The 19,166-nt window shown below is 47.2% G+C and overlaps 1 protein-coding gene across 4 annotated transcripts; it reads left to right on the plus strand.

Moving 5' to 3' along the window:
* The first annotated feature begins 2,008 nt into the window (after positions 1-2,008).
* Positions 2,009-18,782, plus strand: MORN3 (MORN repeat containing 3). Of its 4 annotated transcripts, XM_073222959.1 has the most exons (7): positions 3,250-5,608; positions 6,822-6,977; positions 10,221-10,378; positions 11,851-12,010; positions 14,655-14,839; positions 15,073-15,159; positions 15,554-18,782. In XM_073222959.1, exons 1-6 carry the CDS (start codon positions 5,455-5,457, stop codon positions 15,151-15,153), a joined length of 894 nt encoding a protein of 297 aa, XP_073079060.1. In that variant the 5' UTR covers positions 3,250-5,454; the 3' UTR covers positions 15,154-15,159; positions 15,554-18,782. The 4 variants fall into 4 exon arrangements, 3 of the variants coding, with proteins under 3 accessions (XP_073079059.1, XP_073079061.1, XP_073079060.1); XR_001851485.3 differs by having other exon boundaries at positions 2,010-5,608; positions 14,655-15,159; XM_073222960.1 differs by having other exon boundaries at positions 3,244-5,608; positions 15,073-18,782.
* Positions 18,783-19,166: the final 384 nt, after the last annotated feature.

Here is a 19,166-nt window from a genome sequence, read left to right on the forward strand (position 1 = left end):
AAAGCACAGGAGCAACTCCGGGAGCCAGTCATCAACAGCCCGGTCTCGTGATAATGTTTGCGCATGTGCAGAAAAGGACAGGCTGATTGCACGGGAGACTTCAGGGCTGAGATGGCTTCAAGATTCAGTCAGCGCATGCGCAGAGTGGAGGAACGTGGCGGAGGGTGAGCGAGCTTTCACGCATACTCATTTAAATAAGCCAAGACGTTTTTCACCTCAGCTTCACAGCCCGCCTCCTTTCTCTAGTAACCCTTTCTCTTTTAAAGGGCCAGAGTCCTTTTTCACCAAATTACTTTTGTGAAAACTAAGCGTTTATTGAAAGCCTACTACGTTTCTGAACCCAGAAATGTAAACTTCCCAACTTACATTGCCTCCTGTATGCATATTTCAATTTTTCCGTTTGTAGTAATTGTAATAATTACGTTGATATGGAGGTTTTTGTATAAATTTCTTCGCCCCAATTGCACAATTCCCTTGGAGGCAGTTCTCTGAAAATGGGAGGTGATACGATGTTCTGGGCAGGTCTTCTTAGGTCAAGAGGTCTGCGATTGAATCCTGGCTTGGCCACTTCTGTCCTTTTACTCTGGATATCTTACCTAACTTCTGGAACCTGAGTTTTCTGAGTTTTAAAATGAAGATAAGGATTCCTATTTACTCATAGAATAATTGTGAAAAGTACACTTTTTAAAAAAAGTCTCATACCAGCTATCCGTTAAATAAATAAATATGTAATAGTCATTAAGTGGCATTACTCGGTCAGAAAATAGCTTTATAGTTTTCTAACATAATTCCAAATGGTTCTTCAGGAGGATTTACATAATTCTAGGATGGCTAGCAGTATATAATGGTGCCTCTTTCCCCACAGCACTACCTATATCACAGTTCATCATTTTTAAATATTTTTCTTAGTCGAGACAGTATGTAATGGTATGGCAGGATTATTTTAACTTTCATTTCTTTAATTGCTGGTGAAGCTGTGCATTTTTCTTTGTGATGATTTATTAGCTGTATTTCTTTGCCTAACAACTATTTTCAAACCTTGTAATTTCTACTGGCTTATTCCTGCAGACATTATGTTAGGTTCTGACAGAACATTTTGCTGACCGATTTAAAAAACAAGAAAGAAACAGGGTTGAAGGGAGAGAAAGAAGTAAAAGAAAATTTACCAAGGAAGCAATAGAGGGTAGAGGGCAGAGCTCATCCCAAAAGCAACACTGTCTAGGAGAACTTTCTATGATAAAGGAAATGTTTTGCATCTGCACTGTCCCATGTGGTAGCCAGTTGCCACATAGGCCTACTGAATACTTGGAATGTAGCTAGTGTGACTGAGGAACTGAATATTTATTTTTATTTAACTTCAATTTCATTATAAATAACCACCTCATTGATGGCATAATACTAGAGATTAGGAAAGGAAAGGAGGTGAAAAGATGGGCCCTACAGAGTCACTCAGAAGTGGCTTCAGATATATGAAGGGACTCAAATTTAGACTTTTGGCATTGTTCCCAAGAAAGAGTCCTGGAGACAGTCTTAACAAGGTTTGTCTTGACAAGTGTTCATTTTGCAGAAAACTATCATGCAGTTCACCGATATTTTCACTTTTCTACACCTATTTCACACGTCAATAAAAGTTAAACATTTGCCACACTGTGTGTTACCTTCCTTAGGCATTTCTTTGATTTTTAATCTAGCCAAAATCTTAAAAATATAGAAGTCACATGTGACTTGCTCTGGACACCTAAGGGCCCCTAGAGGGCACTCACCCTCCATGGGATACGTTTTTAAACAGCTTTATGGAGAGAATTCACATACCACACAATTCTCTCATTTCATGTGTACAATTCAGTGGTTTTCAGTATGTTCAGAGTTGTGCAGCCATCACCACAGTCAGTTTCAGAATATTTTTATCACTGCAAAAGACTCCCCCCTGGCCTTTTATCACCCTCCCATCTCCCCATCCCCCCCACCCCCAAGTAACCACTGATTTACTACTCTCTAGATTGGCCTATTTGGGACATTTCATATGGATGGAAATATATAATGTATGATCATTTGTGATTGGCTTTTTTCACTTAGCATCATGTTTTCACGGCTCATCCTTGTCATAGCATGTCTCATTATCTCATTCATTTTTCATGGCTGAATAATAGTCTACTATATGGATGGAGCACATTTCACTTATCCATTCATCTTTTAATAACCATTTGGGTTCTCTCCATCTTTTATCTATTACGTACGTTGGACACTTTTCCTGGTCCTGACAGTTGGGTCCTTCCTGCCACTTCTAAAAAGGGGGAGACTCAGGTTGCTCAGCTCCAGAAGGCCCATTCTCATTTAAGACAGACAGTATTCTCAGGAGTGTGAATGATGCCCCCTGGAGTTGAGACAACTCAGCAAGTGTTGGAGGAAATCTGGGGAATCTCTTCCCAGTAGGGAGCATCCAGGCTTACCACTGAAGCTCTGTGCCCAGGGAAGTGTACATAGGACCATGCTTCCCAAGAGAATGTTTATCTGTGGGCATGTAAAGGAGTCCTTCTCAACCCCAGACTACACAGGAGAACTGCCTTCACCCAAGCTGTAAACAAGGTCCTTGAGAGGAGACCAGCCAAGTTGTAGCTTTCAAGCCTGGTAAGTATTAGAGGGTATTTGGGACAAGAGTCCTCAAGCTTGATGCTCCTGGCACTTCAGTACTGGAAAGTGGCAAGCCCATAATACCTACTCAGGACTTTGCAAATAATGCAACCAGATTCTAACCCCATACGGAGAACAATCTCATGGATTTGTAACCTTCCCATCCAGCTGGCCTGTGGGTGCAAAAAACCTTAACCTGCCCCAGATTCTTCTTTAGGGGACAATCCTAGCTTCTCCTGAGCTAGGGTCTGATTAGGGGCTGTGAAAGGGCTCCTTGCAGGGGAGGACTGAGGCGTAGGGCTGTATCTTAGCATGCCATAGGGAGAGAGGAGATTCTAGATCATGGAAAGCTCTGGACAAAGCAACAAACCAAAGAACAGTGTGTACCAGGACAAAGCCCACTGGGACTGCTGGCCAGGCACCTGAGGAGAGGAGAATGTCGTGATGTGTACCACATGGTCAGGAACATGACTGACCAGAGGCAGACTCTGGACTCTAGTTGGGCCAATTATGAATTTAGAATTAGGGTCTGGAAAGGGCCAATTTCTTTGTGTGATTGGAAACAATGTGACATAAGGGACAGCTATTTTCATCATGAGCATGAGAAAGCTGAAGGAGACACACAGAGGGATGTGGAGAGAGTAACTTTGCAGTTGACAATTTTCCAACACCCTTGTATCCTTGTTAAATTTCCTTTATTGGGTAGTACTAGATGGTGTCTCTACTTGCAACCAAAAGAAAGGTGAATAAGGCAAGAAGACACATTGTGCAGGTTCTGTGTCTATCAATTACTGTCTACTGAGAGAGAAAGACATACACTGAACAAATTAGATATAAACAATATGTTAAGTGTGGAAATCAGAGCCAAATTCCCATTCCAATGGGAGTGAAGAGCAAAGCAATGAAGGAGAACTCACTGGTAATCAAAGAAAAGCCTATCAAAGCAAGATTTTTTTTATATGAGATTGGTAAAAAAGCCTTAAAAACAATAATACTCCATGTGGGCAAAGGACAAACATGAGAAAAGCCAGACACTCTATTTTGCAGTTGGAACTGGTACAATCATTTTGGAGGGCAATTTGGCACTATATACAAAGAACTCAAAAATGCTCATACCCTTTACCCATAATTCTGCCTCTTGGAATCTGTCCTAAGAAAATAAGCAGTGATGTCCTCCACAGGTATGTGGAAAGACATTCATCAGATCAACATGCATAGAAGTGATCTGGCCAGAGGCCAAACACAGCCAGCAGAAGGCGGCTCCCTTGACAAACAGAGTACAGCAGGGGAAGGGCAGAGAATGGCTCTGAGAAGAAAATGGCTGATGAGCAGCACACTTGCCCTTCTTCCATTCAACAAAGATGTGCCAAGTGCATATTATATACCAGGACTGTGTTAGATATTGGGAGTGCGGCCTGGAATAAGTAGCACAGAGAGAGAACAGAATTTGGAACAAGAGAGAAGTGCTTCTGTACATTAAAAGGAAGCCTGTGCTCCAAGAAGGCTGCCTGTAGCCCATACTATGTTTTTGTGCAAATTAGAAAATTAATCCCTCCAGGAGGGTACAGACCTTTGGGCACACAGCTTGGCAAGTGGCTGGGCCAAGCTGCATATTCCCAGGCAGGATACTATTTCCACCGACAGGCCTGGAGATTCTGCTCAGTCAGTCTTACCCTGAGGACCAAAGACTCTTGAGCAGAAACCACTGAAAACACATCATTCATTCATTCATTCATATGACAAATATTTATTGAGTGACTATGAAGTGCCAGGCATTTCTTCAAGATCCTTGGGAGACAGCAATGAAAAAAACATAGAAAGTTCTCTGACTTCAAAAATGGTAACATGCCGGTAACAGCTGAATATAGGCAGAGGTTATAACAGGTATTCATTGTCCTTTATTAGCTAGGTTTTTCTGTGTGTTTGAAATTTTTCACTTAAAAGTTGGAAGAAAAAAACCTTTACTTTCAAAGAGACAGAAAATAAGTGTGTGTATATGTATATATATAGTATGTGTATATATGTTGATAGATATAGTGATGCCAGGTGCTAAAGACAACATGCAATAAGACTGAGGCTGGGAAAACAGGTTAGGACATACATATGGAAATCACAATTTTAAATAAAGTGATCCAGAAACTCCTTACTAAGAAGGCTATGTTTGAACGAGACCCTGGAGGAGAGGAAGGAATGACCCAGGCTGCTGTCTGGAAGAAGAGATGTCCTGGCACAGAGCACAGAAGAGACAAAGGCCCTGAGCAGGAACATGACCAACTTCTTCCAGGAACAGCAAGGAAGCAAGTGTGTCGCTGGAAAAGAGTGACATTGGGTGCTCAGATTAGGGCACAAGGTCAGAAAAGAAAAGGGAAGGAAGTGGGCATATGGCACAGGGCTTTGAAGGCTACTGGAGGGACTGTGGCTTTTTCTCTGAGTGACAAGGGGAGCCACTGTGAGAATGTGAGTTTAGGAGCTAGGAGTGACGTGGGCCATGGGACAACTCTCTATGTAAAATACATGTATCTCCCAGGGATGGAGGGTCTATGCAGCTTCCCTCAGACTCTCAAAGGAGTCTTGCAGAACCCCACAAGACTAAGAACTGGTGTGATGTTGGTTTCTCGCAACTGGCGGAAAAGCCTTTAACCCTTTTCTGTCTGCTTTGGGCGTTGTATTTGCCCGGGAATCCCCAGACCGGAGGAGGGGACATCAGCTCCCTGGTTATACAGTGGCCCACGACCCGCGGATACCAGGTCTCCCGGCTCGCCCACCAGCCTTTGGCCACCAGGCCAGGGTACCAGCAGACACTCGACCTCTCCAGACCCAAAGATGTCCTTCCCGGGACGCCGGACCCGCAGGAAGGGGCGGGCACTGCAGAATGGCCTCGCGGGGCCCCGCGTTGCCATAGCAACCCACGCCGGCGCCCGGACGCCGGAGTGCTTGCAGCCCGCGACCTCAAGCCTCTCCCCGCAGGGAAGCAAAGGTTAGCGGGCTCTGTGGGACCCGGCGGAGCTCTAGATGGAACCCCCGACTCCCCAAGCCATCTGGGCCCCGCCCCTCCACCTTCCGTGTTGGTACTGAGTGGTGTTTAGCACCAAAACAACCCGGGCAGAATCCGCGCTGCAAGGCTTTCTTTTCCTATAAGTAGCTTCTGTATTAAGACTGCTACCTCCTCTTGAATAGACCCTATTTTCCCCAAAGTGTTGGACAGAGATGACTTTATATTACAATGATGAGGCATTAAATAACACACAGTGACATCGTAAGGAAGCTAGATTAGTTCCTAGGTTCCCTTACAATTCTGAATAAGCCAAGGAGGAAGTGTCAGTTCGGGGCTATAGAGCATTAACACGTTCCTGAATATTTGCTAATCTCAACCGTAAACCACAATGCGAGCTAAGACTTAGATTGCTTTCTTATGAGTATATCAAATTTTTTACCTTCTCCTTACAGTACCTGATACTAGCTTTCTACTTATAGTAATGATATGTAAGCTAGGAAACACCTCAGTCCTGGGCAAACTGGGATAGCTGGTCACCCTAGAAGCGGTATCTGTACTTGGTGGGCTCTCCTGACAGTTGGCAAACTGCTGCAAAGCTAGCCCCTGGATTTTTTCACCATCCTATCCACCAGACAGATGAGTGTGGACCAAAGAGCTAAAGTTCTGGGTGCTGGGCAGGGATTGGATTGGGGGTATGAGGGATGTGTCCCTGTGGGCTGTTGTGGAGCAGTAGTCTGCCAGTCCAGAGCAACCTGGCAACCACTCCCCTGGAGTGGACCCCAGTGCTCACCACTGGGGGCTCCAGGCCAAGTTCCAGCTTTAGGGCCAGCATCCACTTAGTTGGCCATACTGGTCATTAAATATATGACTGCTACCCCCTGCTCAGAGCAGGTTCATCCTGATGCCATCATAAACCCCCTCCTCAACTGGTTTCCCGGGTTCCCAAGCAATTGTGCCATCAGACATCCCCCAAGGGGGCCCCTGGAGAAGCAAGAGAGGGGACAGCCAAGGGTCAGTCCAGCACAAGACTCCCTCAAGGGCTGCTCATCTGCCCCGGGTACTCAGAACACACATGACGCACCCAATCTAAGCTTAGGCAGGTGCCTCCCTGGAAGCCCCAGGATCCTGGCATTACTCCAGGTGCACTGAGCCCCTGAGGCCCGTAACCCTTTGCTAGCACTCTCTGGCCCCACAGAGGCAGCCAACATGCCTATCTCCAAGTGCCCACAAAAGTCAGAGCCCCTGTGGAAGGAGTGGGACCAAAAAGCCCAGAAGAATGGTCTGAGGCACCAGGTGTATGCTGTCAATGGTGACTGCTACGTGGGTGAGTGGAAGGACAACATGAAACACGGTGAGTGGGGACCCTCGGGGCTCAGGTGGTGAGTGTGCGGTCTGGACCACGGCGGGCTACCAGGTCCAAGGCAGCTTGCAGAACTCACTGGGAACATAAGATGTGTCCCTGAGGCTCCCCCAAGGTGTGAATGCTGACCTGGACAAGCCAGGGGCTTCCACATGCTGGGGCTCTGGAACCCAACTCAGCCCTGACTTCAGCTGAGCAAAGGTCTCAGGGACCAGCAGAGGACAAAGTCGCCTTGAGACAGCAGCCACACCCTGGGTTCTAGGGTCTCCAGATTGGTCCCTTCACTTTGGGACCTGGGATAAGCATGGGGCTGGCAAGCAGGAGGAAAGGGCCGCTCCCAGAAACCAGCTTGCAACTGGGAATCTGGTCTTCAAACTCTTCAAACCCCCTGACAAGGTGTCTGACCAGCAGGGGGTGAGGGAGGACACCACCCACCTCCAAGAAGTAGCTGGGGCTTCAACTTTAATTGGGCTGGACTCCTATTATACCAGCCACTCCTATTATACCACGGGGCATGGGGGTCCCTGTGATACAAACTAAACCCTGAAAGGGGGGGGAAAAAAGGGTTTTATTAAAAAAAATGTGGTATGGTTTCTCACTCCAGTCTAACAATTCCAGATTTTATGCTCTTAACTACTCTTCTATCCTGCCTTCCAGCAGTAAGATCTTTGGAGTCCATAACCCTGTGTCAGGATCTTTGCTCCCCCAACTATGACCTTGAGTGATTCACTACAACACTCTGAGCCTCAGTTTCCCTTCTTTAAAGTTGGAGTAATACCTGTCTGTAAAGATAAGAGATTATATCTATCAAGCGTTTAGACCAATGTCTGTGCCGAAGAGGAACTTCTGGAATGTTCTCTGAGGGATGAGCATGGCAGGGATCACTACTCAGAGCCTTCCTTGTCCGAGCTGCCCTCCAAAGCTGACCCCACCCAGTGTGTGACACAGCACCCACCCTCAGCACTGGCTTAAAGGCCAGGCTTTACGAGGCTGCTTGGAGGTCTGTGCGTAAAGATGCTTGAATATGTGCTTCAGTCCTTGTGCTCAGCATATGGGGTGGACAGAGCCCTGGGTCCTGAAGTTCTGAGACTGGCTCTACCACTGAGTGGCTGTGTGACTTTAGGTAAGTCATTTCCCATTGTCTCAATCGTGGCTGCCTATGAAATTGTGTTGTGGGCTGATGTGGACCTCTGAGCCCTCCTTCTGTGTGAGTCCTGCCTCCCCTCAGACCCTGGAGGCATAGAGCTAATGGGGTTGGGGCTGAAGAAAGCAGACCTGTCAAATAATCCAGGCTTAGCTCCTTCTCTCTTCAAGACATGCCTTTTGACTAAGCTGAAGTGGGTTGCTGTAGTATAAGCAGATTGGAAGTGGTCAAGACAGTGGTTGTGCAGGGCAAGGAGAGGGTTGCCTGGTGGTTCCCTGGACTGCTATAAATTCACTCCATTAACATGTTGAACTTCTGGTCCTGGGTGTCTGGCATAATCCCAACCCTCAGGGTGCTTTTGGTCATAGAGAACCTGCACAAGAAGTAATTTCACAGATGAGGAAGCTGGGGTTCAGAGAGAGGAAATGACTTACTCAAGGTCACACAGCTAACCGGGGGGGGGGGGGGGGTACCAGAGAAGAGATGTGAAAGGGGCCATAAGAACATAGACAGTCAGAGAGGTAATGTCTCAGCTGAGCCCAGAGGGATGAGAATGATTAGCCAGGCAAAGGAGCACTTCTTTTAGATAGTGGAATCAAACAGAGGGATGCTTTGGGTTATGTCTTGTTTAAGGAACAGACTTGTTTAAGGAATAAGCCAGTGTGGTTAGAGCAGAAAGGGTGAGAGGGCAAGAGAGCCGGAAGGTCTGGTGGGAGGGTCAACCACCCAGCACCTCTTAGGCCAGGGTAAGTTTTGCCTTTACCCCGGAGGCAAACAATCTCATTGGACCAGTGTGGGCCACATGCCCTTCACTTAACCAATCACAGTGGCCTGGGTGGGTAGAAAACACTGATTGGCTAGGCTTACCAGAGGAGGCGTCATCCCGTTACAAACTTCAGAGGTTGAGGGCGCTGGTGAGCTGGTTCCCCAAAGGAAAGAAAAGTAGGAGAAAGATGCATGCAAATAACCCAATGTTCTCTATAATGTAATAGGGCCATACCTAAAGGGCAAAAATAATTGTTGCCCTCTTTCCTATTTGCAGGCAATGTTATAAATGTTCTGCATATATTAATGAATTTAGTGATTAGAACAAACCATAACCCCATGAGATATTCTTATTCCCATTTTACGGGTGAGGAACCTGAGGCCCAGAGAATTTATGTTACTTGCCCCAGATCCAAAAAGCTCACGGGGACTATGTTGGATGTGTTCCAGAGCTACCAAGGAGCCAGACATGACTTGGCCCATATTGGTACCCCAGATATTTTGTTCATCCCTTCATTCAACAGATGTCTTTGTTCAACAAATATTGGTCACCTACAACGTGCCAAGCACATGGTTTTTTCGGTGCTGGGAATGGAGCAATGAACAGAGAGCAGACAAAGTCTGTGCCCTCCCAGAATGCACATTCTCCTGGAAGAGACAGAAAATAAATAATAAATATGTGAATTCTTTATTATATTAGGAGTTGATAAGTGATAATGGGAGCAGCGAGGGGTAGGACAGGCTTGTAAGCTTAAATGGGATGGTCATGGTAGGCCTCCTGAAGAAGATAAAGATTTGAGCAAAGACTTGCAGGGGGCAGGGAGTAAGTGAACAGCTGGTAAAGAGTGTTTGGGCCAAGGGACAAGCAGGTACAAAAGTGGAAGCATATCTAGTGGGTTCCAGGAATGGTGTGAAAGCCAGAGTGGTTGGAGGGCAGATGGAGGACTCAGAAGGAGCTGGAGTAGTAGGAGGTAGGCCTCCATGTATGTTCAGGAGACCTGAAGAAATACACAAAGCTTTCTAGAAACCCTTGTCACCTGGTATATCCATTCAGTATTATTAAGAGATGAAGCTGAAGGGGCAGATTTCTGCTTGGGGTTTGCTCTATCAGTCTGGCTTCACAACAAAGGGCTGGAGAGCTACTGCTTGTAGAAATTTAATTTTTTTAAGGGTTTTCCTAGGTGATAGAGTTCCAGAGATGAGGCACAGACCCTGTCCCAGCCCTCAAGAGAACTGTCTGAGGCCCAGGCAGACACAGTACCTGCCCCTGCACCCTCACCCCCATGACAGCCATGTCTGTAGTGTTGGCCCATCTATGTCATCAGGAAAAGGAAAACAGATCTGGAAGAAGAACGGAGCCATCTATGAAGGGGACTGGAAGTTTGGGAAGCGAGATGGTTATGGCACGCTCAGCCTTCCTGACCAAGAGATGGGAAAGTACAAGAGAGTATACTTGGGCTGGTGGAAAAAGGATAAAAAAGCTGTAAGTAGTTCCCATCATGCCCTGGGGCTTAGGCCAGGCTTGGGACTGGGGCTGGGGTGGGTGTTGAGGGGAGGAGGACAGAGGGACCACATAGGTGGGAGAAGGAAGGGGTGGGGGAGTCCTCAAGGTTTCTCAGAACAAAACCCAGGAAACAGGAAGCTGGAGGAGAGGGCCCAGGGAGGAGCCCGTGAAACCCTATGGTTACAAGAAGCCAGCCAGGCTGTGTGGGGGCCAAGTCTCCACCCCCTACCCCCATTCATTTCCTGGCTTTCTCTTCCCTGGGCAACTCCTTCTCAGAATCCCCCTTCTGTTGGGCCAGGATAAGAGGCAAGTAGGAAACGTAGAAGCAAGGAAACAGAGGCCACACCCTTGGCCAAAGGATGAGAGAGGAAGAAGGTCCTGGTGGTAAAAGCTACCCAGACACATGGCCTCAACCCTTAAACACCTGAATCCTAACCATAGACCATGGGTACAGATAACAATACAATACTGCTATTGAACAACTGCTATTGCAATCCTGGCACAGATATCTGGTACTTCAACTACTCTCACAACATCATTATTACTGCTATCATTATTATCATTCCCATTTTATTGATGAAGAAGCAAGCTCAGAGAGGTGAACTGTCTTGCCTACCGTCACACTCCAGGCAAGTAGTAGAGTCCAGGATTTCATGATCTGTGCTAGCAAAGTGTTTATTGGCCATTGAGGAGAGAGATCCCAACGTAAACAATTTATATTTAATATGGTGTCAAGATAGAGGTTTTCACAGGGAGCTCAGAGGAAGATAATTGAGCATTCAGGGCTGGTTTCCTGTAAGAGGTGATACCAAAAGATACAAAGAGTTAACCAGTGAGGAAAAAAGGAGAAGGGGAAGTAGGTAAAAAGGCAGCAGTTGCAAAGGATTTGTCAAACAGCAAGGTGTGGAGCTCACAAGGTTGGTGGGGGAGGGGAGGAGGGAACCTTGGGGGTTATGTGGGGAATCAGGATTTTGTGGGGTGGACTTGGGTTTAACCCAGCCTCCTAGGTTCGATCTATGCTGAGGCATGAGTCTCTGTGGTTGTACACTAAGTGTGGTGGTGGTCCTTTTTCTGAGAGAAAGTCCAGAGCTTTGATCTGATTCCCAAGGACATGGGCGATGTTTAAATAGGGTCAGATGAGAGTTGTGAAGATGGGGCAAACATGATCAGCTGGGCAATGTAAAGATCCTTCTAGCTGCGGTATGGAGGACGCATGGGGCAGGGAGAATGGGAGAGTGGAAGAGGCAGACCAGTGAGGAGGGGAGAAACGGTGGGCTGCATGAAGGCGGTGGCAGAGGCTAGAGGGAAATGGACAGCCTGGGGTCTTTTACAATACACGACCATCAGCTTGGAGGTAGGAAGTAAAGAAGAAGGCCAGGTGTGTGGCTTAGGTGCTGGGGAGGATGGTGGAGCTTTCCTGGTGGTGGACAGGGACACTTTTGTGCTTTTAGGGTTATGGGATTCAGTTTTTCGGACCCAGGAAGTATTACGAGGGTGAGTGGTGTGGCAGCAAGCGCAGCGGGTGGGGCCGCATGTACTACAGCAATGGTGACACCTACGAGGGCCAGTGGCGGAACGACAAGCCTGACGGGGAGGGCATGTTGCGCCTGGGTAAGTGCCCCGCCCCGCCCCACAGCCCCGCCCCCAAGGCCCTGCAAGCCCCGCCCTGCGTGACCACGCCCCTGCAAAGCCTGCTCCAGCGTGGGTTAAGGTGGATAACATGCCCAGATCGCTGCCCTCAGGGCACTTATACTCTAACAATAAACATCAACAATTAAGGCATTTTGTTGTGGTCATAATCATCATAGCCCACATTTACACAGCATTAAACTCATTTAAACCTCACTACCATCCTGTAAAATAGGTCCTCTTATCTCCACTTCACAAATGCACTGAACAGGAGGAGGTTAAGTCACTCACTCGAGGGCAACACGGCCTGTTAGTTGTAGATTCATAAGTACTAGGGAATTCTTGAAAATAGGAAGGTGTGTTGGAGAGTGACAAAGGTGTTGGGGACAGGGACTATTTAGACTGACTTCGAGTCAGAGCGCTTCCCTGAAGGGATGACGTTTGAATGGGGACCTGAGGTAAGAGAAGAGCAGATAACCTTTTTCAGCGAGGGAAGAACATTCCCAGGCAGAGGGGAGAGCAGCCAGAAACCCTCGTGAAGGTCAGGGCCTAATCCACTCTCTACACAGCAACAAGAGTGAGCTTTTTGTAGTTTGGACCCACCTTCTCACTGCCCTGCCTCTGATCTTTCCATAGCTCCCTATTGCCCTCGGACCCAGTTCAGAGCCCGTCGTTCCTGTAGTCTGTGGGGCCCAGTCCTTGCCCCTCCAGTTCTGCCTCCACCTCTCTTCCCCTGGGTTCCCTGGGTTTTGGTCATACAACTTCCTTTGTTTCTCCCACACTCCCCTTGCGCTGCTGTCCCTCTTCCAGATCTCTGCACTGTGCCCTCCTCAGATAAGCCTTTCCTGTCCACTCCAAGTAAAGCACATCCTCCTCATTCTACTCAGCACCTGCTCCCTTTTGCTTTTAGCACTCGGTATGCAATCTTGGGTGAGGTATTTTGCCACTGTGCCTCAATTTCCTCACTTGTAAAATGGGAATCACAGTAGACCTACTTCATAGGGCTGTGTTGAGGATTAGAGGGTCTGTATAAGGTGCTTAGAAGAGGGCCTGGCCCCATTGCAGGATGTCTATAATGCTGGTATCATTGTCCTTCCAGACAGTGAACTGTATAAGGACTGGGACTGTGTCTGTTTTATTCCATGGCACTGCTTCCCATTGCCTGACACATAGTAGGTGCTCTGGGTGAGGACAGAAACCGGAGCCCAGTCTTCTGAAAATCAAGACTCCAACTTCAATGCACTTCGGCCAAATTGAGGCACTGGGACAGCTGTGGAGTGTTTAGGCTAGCAACTTCTGCCCGTCATTCTCAATCCCTTTTGCACCCAGCTCTGTGTCTGCTTTCACAGAGCATCTACTGGTAATAGCCTGTATTTAGTGAGCACTTGCTATGCGGCTCTAAGTGTATCATTTTTAATGGCTTGGACTCTGGAACCAGGCTATGTTGGTTTAAATCCTGGTTCATGCTCTTACTAGCTATATGACCTGGGATGATTTGCTTAAACACTGTGAGTCAATTTTTGCATCTGTTACTTAAGGATTAAAAAACTTAACTAGGGTTATTATGAAGGTGTAATGTTTATATTTGTAAAGTGCTTAGCATGGTGCCTGACACGTGATACTAAATGTTCAATGATATTACTACCTCACACTTACATGTAGCAGATGTGAGCAAACTATGGCTCTTGGACCAAATCCAAATCCAGCCCAACATGTACTTTTTATAAAGTTTTATTGACACACTGACTTGCTCTCATTTACATATCCATGGCTGCTCTCACGCTGCAGTGGCATTACTGAGAATCTGCAACAGAGATCCTATGGTCCACAAAGCTGAAAATGCTAACTGCCCCTGTACAGAAAAAGTTTGCTGACCTCTGATCTAGATACCCCCTAAAGTCCTTTCCACATATGGACTCTTCACAACAATTGTATGAGGTAGATGCTACTCCTATCCCATTTTACAGATGAGGAAACAAGACAAAATGGTTAAGTGACTTGCCCAAGGTCACACAGCTAGAAAGTGTCTGAGCTGAAAAGTGTTAGCTTTATTATTATTTTTTTACACTACCATCACCACCAGAGGATAAGTAGAACTGATTTGGGATCAAGAGCATGGGCTCCTGGGATGAACAGGCCTTGGTTTCAAAACCTGCCTTTGCCACTTCCTAGCTCTGTGACCTTGAGCATGTCAAACTCCCTGCAAGCTTCATCTGTAAAATGAGTCCATCATCCTTCATAGAACTGTATTTCTGGTGAGTGAGGTCACAAATACAGCAAAGATCCAGGCACAGAGTAAGTGCTAAGAAAACATTGCCTATTCATATTATCAGCTATGTTTTTTACAAACAGAAAATAATGTTCATCCAAGTTCAAGTAAGTCATGGAGGCAAAATGTGAACTAGGTCTGATTCTAGAAGTCATGGACACCCAGGAATAGGTCTGTCATCCCAGACCCCACTCCACCCAGCTCAGTGGTGAACCTGGATTCCTTCTGGCTTCCTGGTGGGCAATGATGTCCAGCCTGGAGGTGGTAGAGGGTCCAGCCCATGTGGTGGAGGGACTGGCCTGGTAGTCTGGCCTGGTTTGGTGTACCCCACCAACACCTTCCTGTCCTTCCCCCCAGAGAACGGAAACCGCTATGAGGGCCACTGGCAGAGAGGCATGAAGAATGGGTCGGGGCGTTTCTTCCACCTGGACCACGGTCAGCTATTTGAAGGCTTCTGGGTGGACGACGTGGCCAAGTGTGGCACACTGATTGACTTTGGCCGCGATGAGGCTCCTGAGCCTACCCAGTTCCCCATTCCTGAGGTGGGCAGCTCTCACCAAGGCTCTATGGCCACACCCAGGGAGAGACAGCAAACAGCATCTCCAGCTGCATCCTGCCTGGCCTGGCCCAGCCCAGCCAGGGAACAGACAAGGTTTTGTTTCAGTCAGGGCATCCCCAAGGAAGCAGGCAGTACCCCAAAGCAGGCAGCACCCACCAGGCAGGCAGCCTGTACCTTCCACACTTCCCAGTCCAACCCATTATTGCTTTCCTCCAGGTCAAAATTCTAGACCCTGATAGTGTGCTGGAGGAAGCTTTAGCCTTGTTCAGGAAGTCGGAGGATGAAGAAGGAAACTGATGCCAGGTGAGGGACAGGTACCAATCCACCCTCTGATATGGCTGAGGCAGCTCCTGGGGTCTCCTGTGGCCACAGGGCTCAGGGACAGGACCAGAAAGGGTGGGCTTCTTGCCTCCTACAGTCCAACTGGTCAGTTTTGGTCTTGGAAGACAAGTTCACTCCACTTCCATCCAGATTCTCCCATTTGCACCCTGGGCTTGCTGGGAGGAACACTGGATTGGAGTTGGGTGGTCTGCTCACCTTGAATGCCCCTGACGGTGGTTTGCCCCAGGCCTCTACCTGCACATCTGTCCAGCGGGCTCTCATCCAGTCCTCACCCCTTCTGCTGTGGGTGCAAGAGGGGTGTAAGAAAGGGGTGCAGCTTTGAAACACCAGCTCCCACCACCCCTTGTTCCTGCAGAGAGAACACCAGAACTTCAGGGGAAATTCAAGTCCATGCCACCCAACTGCTTGGACTGGAGCTGCTTCCACTGAAGGGAAGCATGATGACTCAGGCACATACTCGGCACCCTCAGAGAGCATCTCAACCTCCTGGCACCAGGCCATCCTTTGCCAGTAGGGGGCCAGTGTTTCTCTCCCCAGCTGGCCTCAGGGACCCTCTTGTTTAAGCCTTCATACTGGGCCCCGACCCCCGAGCCTGTGAGAATTAAGAACCTGTGGGCATTGGTCCAGGGCCTATGGTGTATGGCGGGGCGTGGAGGGTGGGGCGGCAGGTGAGCCTTAGGTGGATTTCAGGTAGAGAAGAGGGAAGATGTGCCCATAGACTGCATGGATTTACTCTGGGAGAGGAAAAGATGGTGTCTCCAGGTCTTGACCTCTGAGCAACTCCAGAGAGGAGAAAGAGCCTGCATCTGATCACACTGATCACTAAGATACGGGGTTAAAACCTGACGTGGCTTTTCAACGCAGGAGCTCAGCCTTGGAATCCCGTGGGAGATAAAAGCTATGGATGCTCATGTCCCACATTTAGAGATACTCCTCTGTCTGGGGTGAGGCCTGGGACTTCAAAAGTTCCCCAGATGATTCTGTTGTGCAGCTGGGGTAGAGAACCCTGGACTTACTGGCTTTGTGAACCTAAGCAATAAAGTTCAGTTGCCCCATCTGCAAAATGGGACTTAAGAGATCTCATAGGGGTGTTTTGAGGATTTGCTTACAGATGTAATAACAATGAATAACATATATTGAGGTTAATGGTGAAGCAGGTATCTGGTAAGGGCTTTGCATAATCCTAGACAGCATTCCTGAGGTCAGGACTCTTACATAATGGTTAGGAATAGGAGCTCTGCAGTCAGACCACCTGCCTGTAAGTCCCAGTGGTGATTTATTAGCTGTGTGTTCTTGGGTATGTCACCCACCCTCTCTATTCTCCAGGTTTCCTCCCCGCTAATATGGGACAGTAACGGTCCTTACCATGCAGGGTTACTGTGGTTACCATGAGGATGAAATGTGGTGTGGTTCTAATCCAAGAGTGATTTTTGTCTCCCTCCCTCCCTGGGGACATTTGGAGCTATCTGGAGATATTGTGGTTGTTACAACTGCAGTAAAGAGTGCTCCTGGGCCTAGCAGGTAGAGGCTGGAAATACTGCTAAACATGCTATGGCATAGACACTCTACAAAAGAATTTTTCAGTCCAACATAGGAATGTAACCCCGATGTTTGTAAAGTGTCCTCATTAAGTGCCTGGCACATAGTAAAGCCTCTATAAATGCTGATACAACAGAGGTTCTCTCTGCCCTCTAAATCATAAGTGGGATGGTCTGACTCCAGGCATACTTCTGTCTGCACCTCTGATACCAGGAAGCTGAGCCTGACCAACTTGGGACACAAGAATTAACCAAACAGATAGCATTCACTCATGCCAGGCCCCTCAGGTGGCCTCTCCCAGGACCCCTTAACAACCTGAGGTGTCTGGCTGTTATTAGTGCCATTGAGAAGAGACTGAGGTTCATGCCACCAAGCTAGAAAGTGATTGTACTCAAATTTAGGTCTATCAGCTCTCACGAGGTATAACAGTGGCAGTGTGTATACAGGCTACCATTTGTTAGAAAGAGGGTGTGTATGTGCTTGTTTATGTATATCTCTCTCTAGATGGGAACACAATTAACTGGCAAAAATGACTGAGTCTGGGGAGAACTGGGAACCTGGGAACAGGATGGGAGAGCAACTTTTCACTGTTGTATTTGGAACCTGTGAATGTATTATCTATTCAAAATATAAATAAAACTAAAATGAGAGAAACTGTGTCTTTAACTACCAGTGTTTCCTAAATTGGGATTTGAGAGTACCTAGGGTGCTAGTTATAGATAGATTGCAGAGACATACCCAGACTAACTTGAATCTGAATCTCCAGGGGTAGGGCTTGAATACCTGCATTTTTCAAGTCAATCTGGTGATTCTTGAGTTCATGCAAATTTAGGTTCATATCACCAAGCTAGGGATTATTCGTTGGATCCCAGTCTCTGCAGAAGCAGGGAGTTATCTTAGGCGGTGCACAAAGACGCCCAGGTCTTCTCTGGGATGCAGTGGGGGGTTTCACACAGGGGCCTGCCCTGTCTTACTCGGTACAGGCAGAGGGCCATCCAGGGAGACAGGAGAGGGGGGAGTCCTGGTGCATGTAATGTGGCTCCAATAGGAAAAAGGAGGGCCCCAGCCCCACTCAGCCCACAAAACTCTGTTAGCATGTCTAAGTCTGCAGAGATGGGGAAGAGCTTAAGGCCACGTTTTCCCCCAACCAACTTCCACTTCAGCCAGAGCACTTTGTAGAAAACCACTTTCTATACTGGATCACTGGGACAGACAGAGGTCTCAAATTCAAAGGCACATGGGGGCCAGGCTAGTAGTATAAAGGAAGCTGGCCTAGCATTGCAAAAGGGAGCAGTGGGGACTGTGGCAAACACATTTCTGAGGAAGAGGGTTGCAGTAACTCAGCCCCTGCTCATTGTTGCTCTGCAAGAAGGGAGGCCCATTGCTCCTGCTGCTGGGTCTTCCAATTTTTTTTAAAACTTTAACTGCTATTTATTTAGGGTCTTCCAATTTTTTAAGCAAAGCTAGAATCAGCCCATGCAAGATTTTTATGAATGCCTACGTTCTGAGCCAGACTTCCCAGGTTTGAATTCTGGCCAATTACATAACCTGAGCATCAATTCCTGTCATCTGCAAAATGGAGATGAATATTCCTGCCAAAATGTACCATCTGATTGAAATAATGAGCAAATATCAAGGAAACCAGACTTAGGCAGCATTCTACAAAACCAGGGGCCTGGACTCTTCCAAACTGTCAATGTTACAAAGGACAAAAAGAAAGGCTGTTCCTAATTAAAGGTGCCTAAAGGGACAATATAACTCAATGCAACACATGACCCTGGATGGAAAAAACACTGGTGAGGACATGATTGGGACAAGTGGGAAATTGAACATGTTATATTATAGTATTGGCAGCACTTATTAAGCCTGGTTTTCCCTAAAGTTGAGGCCCAGAGTCTCCTTTCTGAAAAGTGTAGGTTATTAATCAAGTAGCATTTTTATTTATCTACATCTGTTATTACAGTGAATAGGCAGATGCCTCCTTTCACATTCTTCAAAAACCAAACTGAGGTGAGGAGGGAACATGCAAAGCAGTTCCTAAGATACCTAAGAAAACAGGGGGATAAAATCTGCCTTCCAGTGATGAAGTTCTTCCATGTCATGAGAAAGTTCCTGGAGAAAGTAAAGAGGAACAGAGGCTATCTGGAGCACCAGCTTGGCTATCAAAAGGAATTAGGAAAGCTGACCCAGTGAGACCACCTGTTTGAAAAGATAATAATACTGTATCAGTGTCAAACTTCCTGAATTTGATTATGGAATAAAGTTATGTAGGGGAATGTCCTTTGTTTTAGGAGGAAGTATTTAGGCATAAAGGGTGATATATGCAACTAATGCACAAGTCTAGGGAGAAACATGGTTGAAGCTCATCATTCACGGTTTTAGTATTTGCGAATTTGCCTACTTGCTGAAGTTGAACGAGGCAACACTCT

Source organism: Manis javanica, chromosome 15 (genome assembly GCF_040802235.1).
Source record: "Manis javanica isolate MJ-LG chromosome 15, MJ_LKY, whole genome shotgun sequence".
Lineage (NCBI taxonomy): Eukaryota > Metazoa > Chordata > Mammalia > Pholidota > Manidae > Manis > Manis javanica.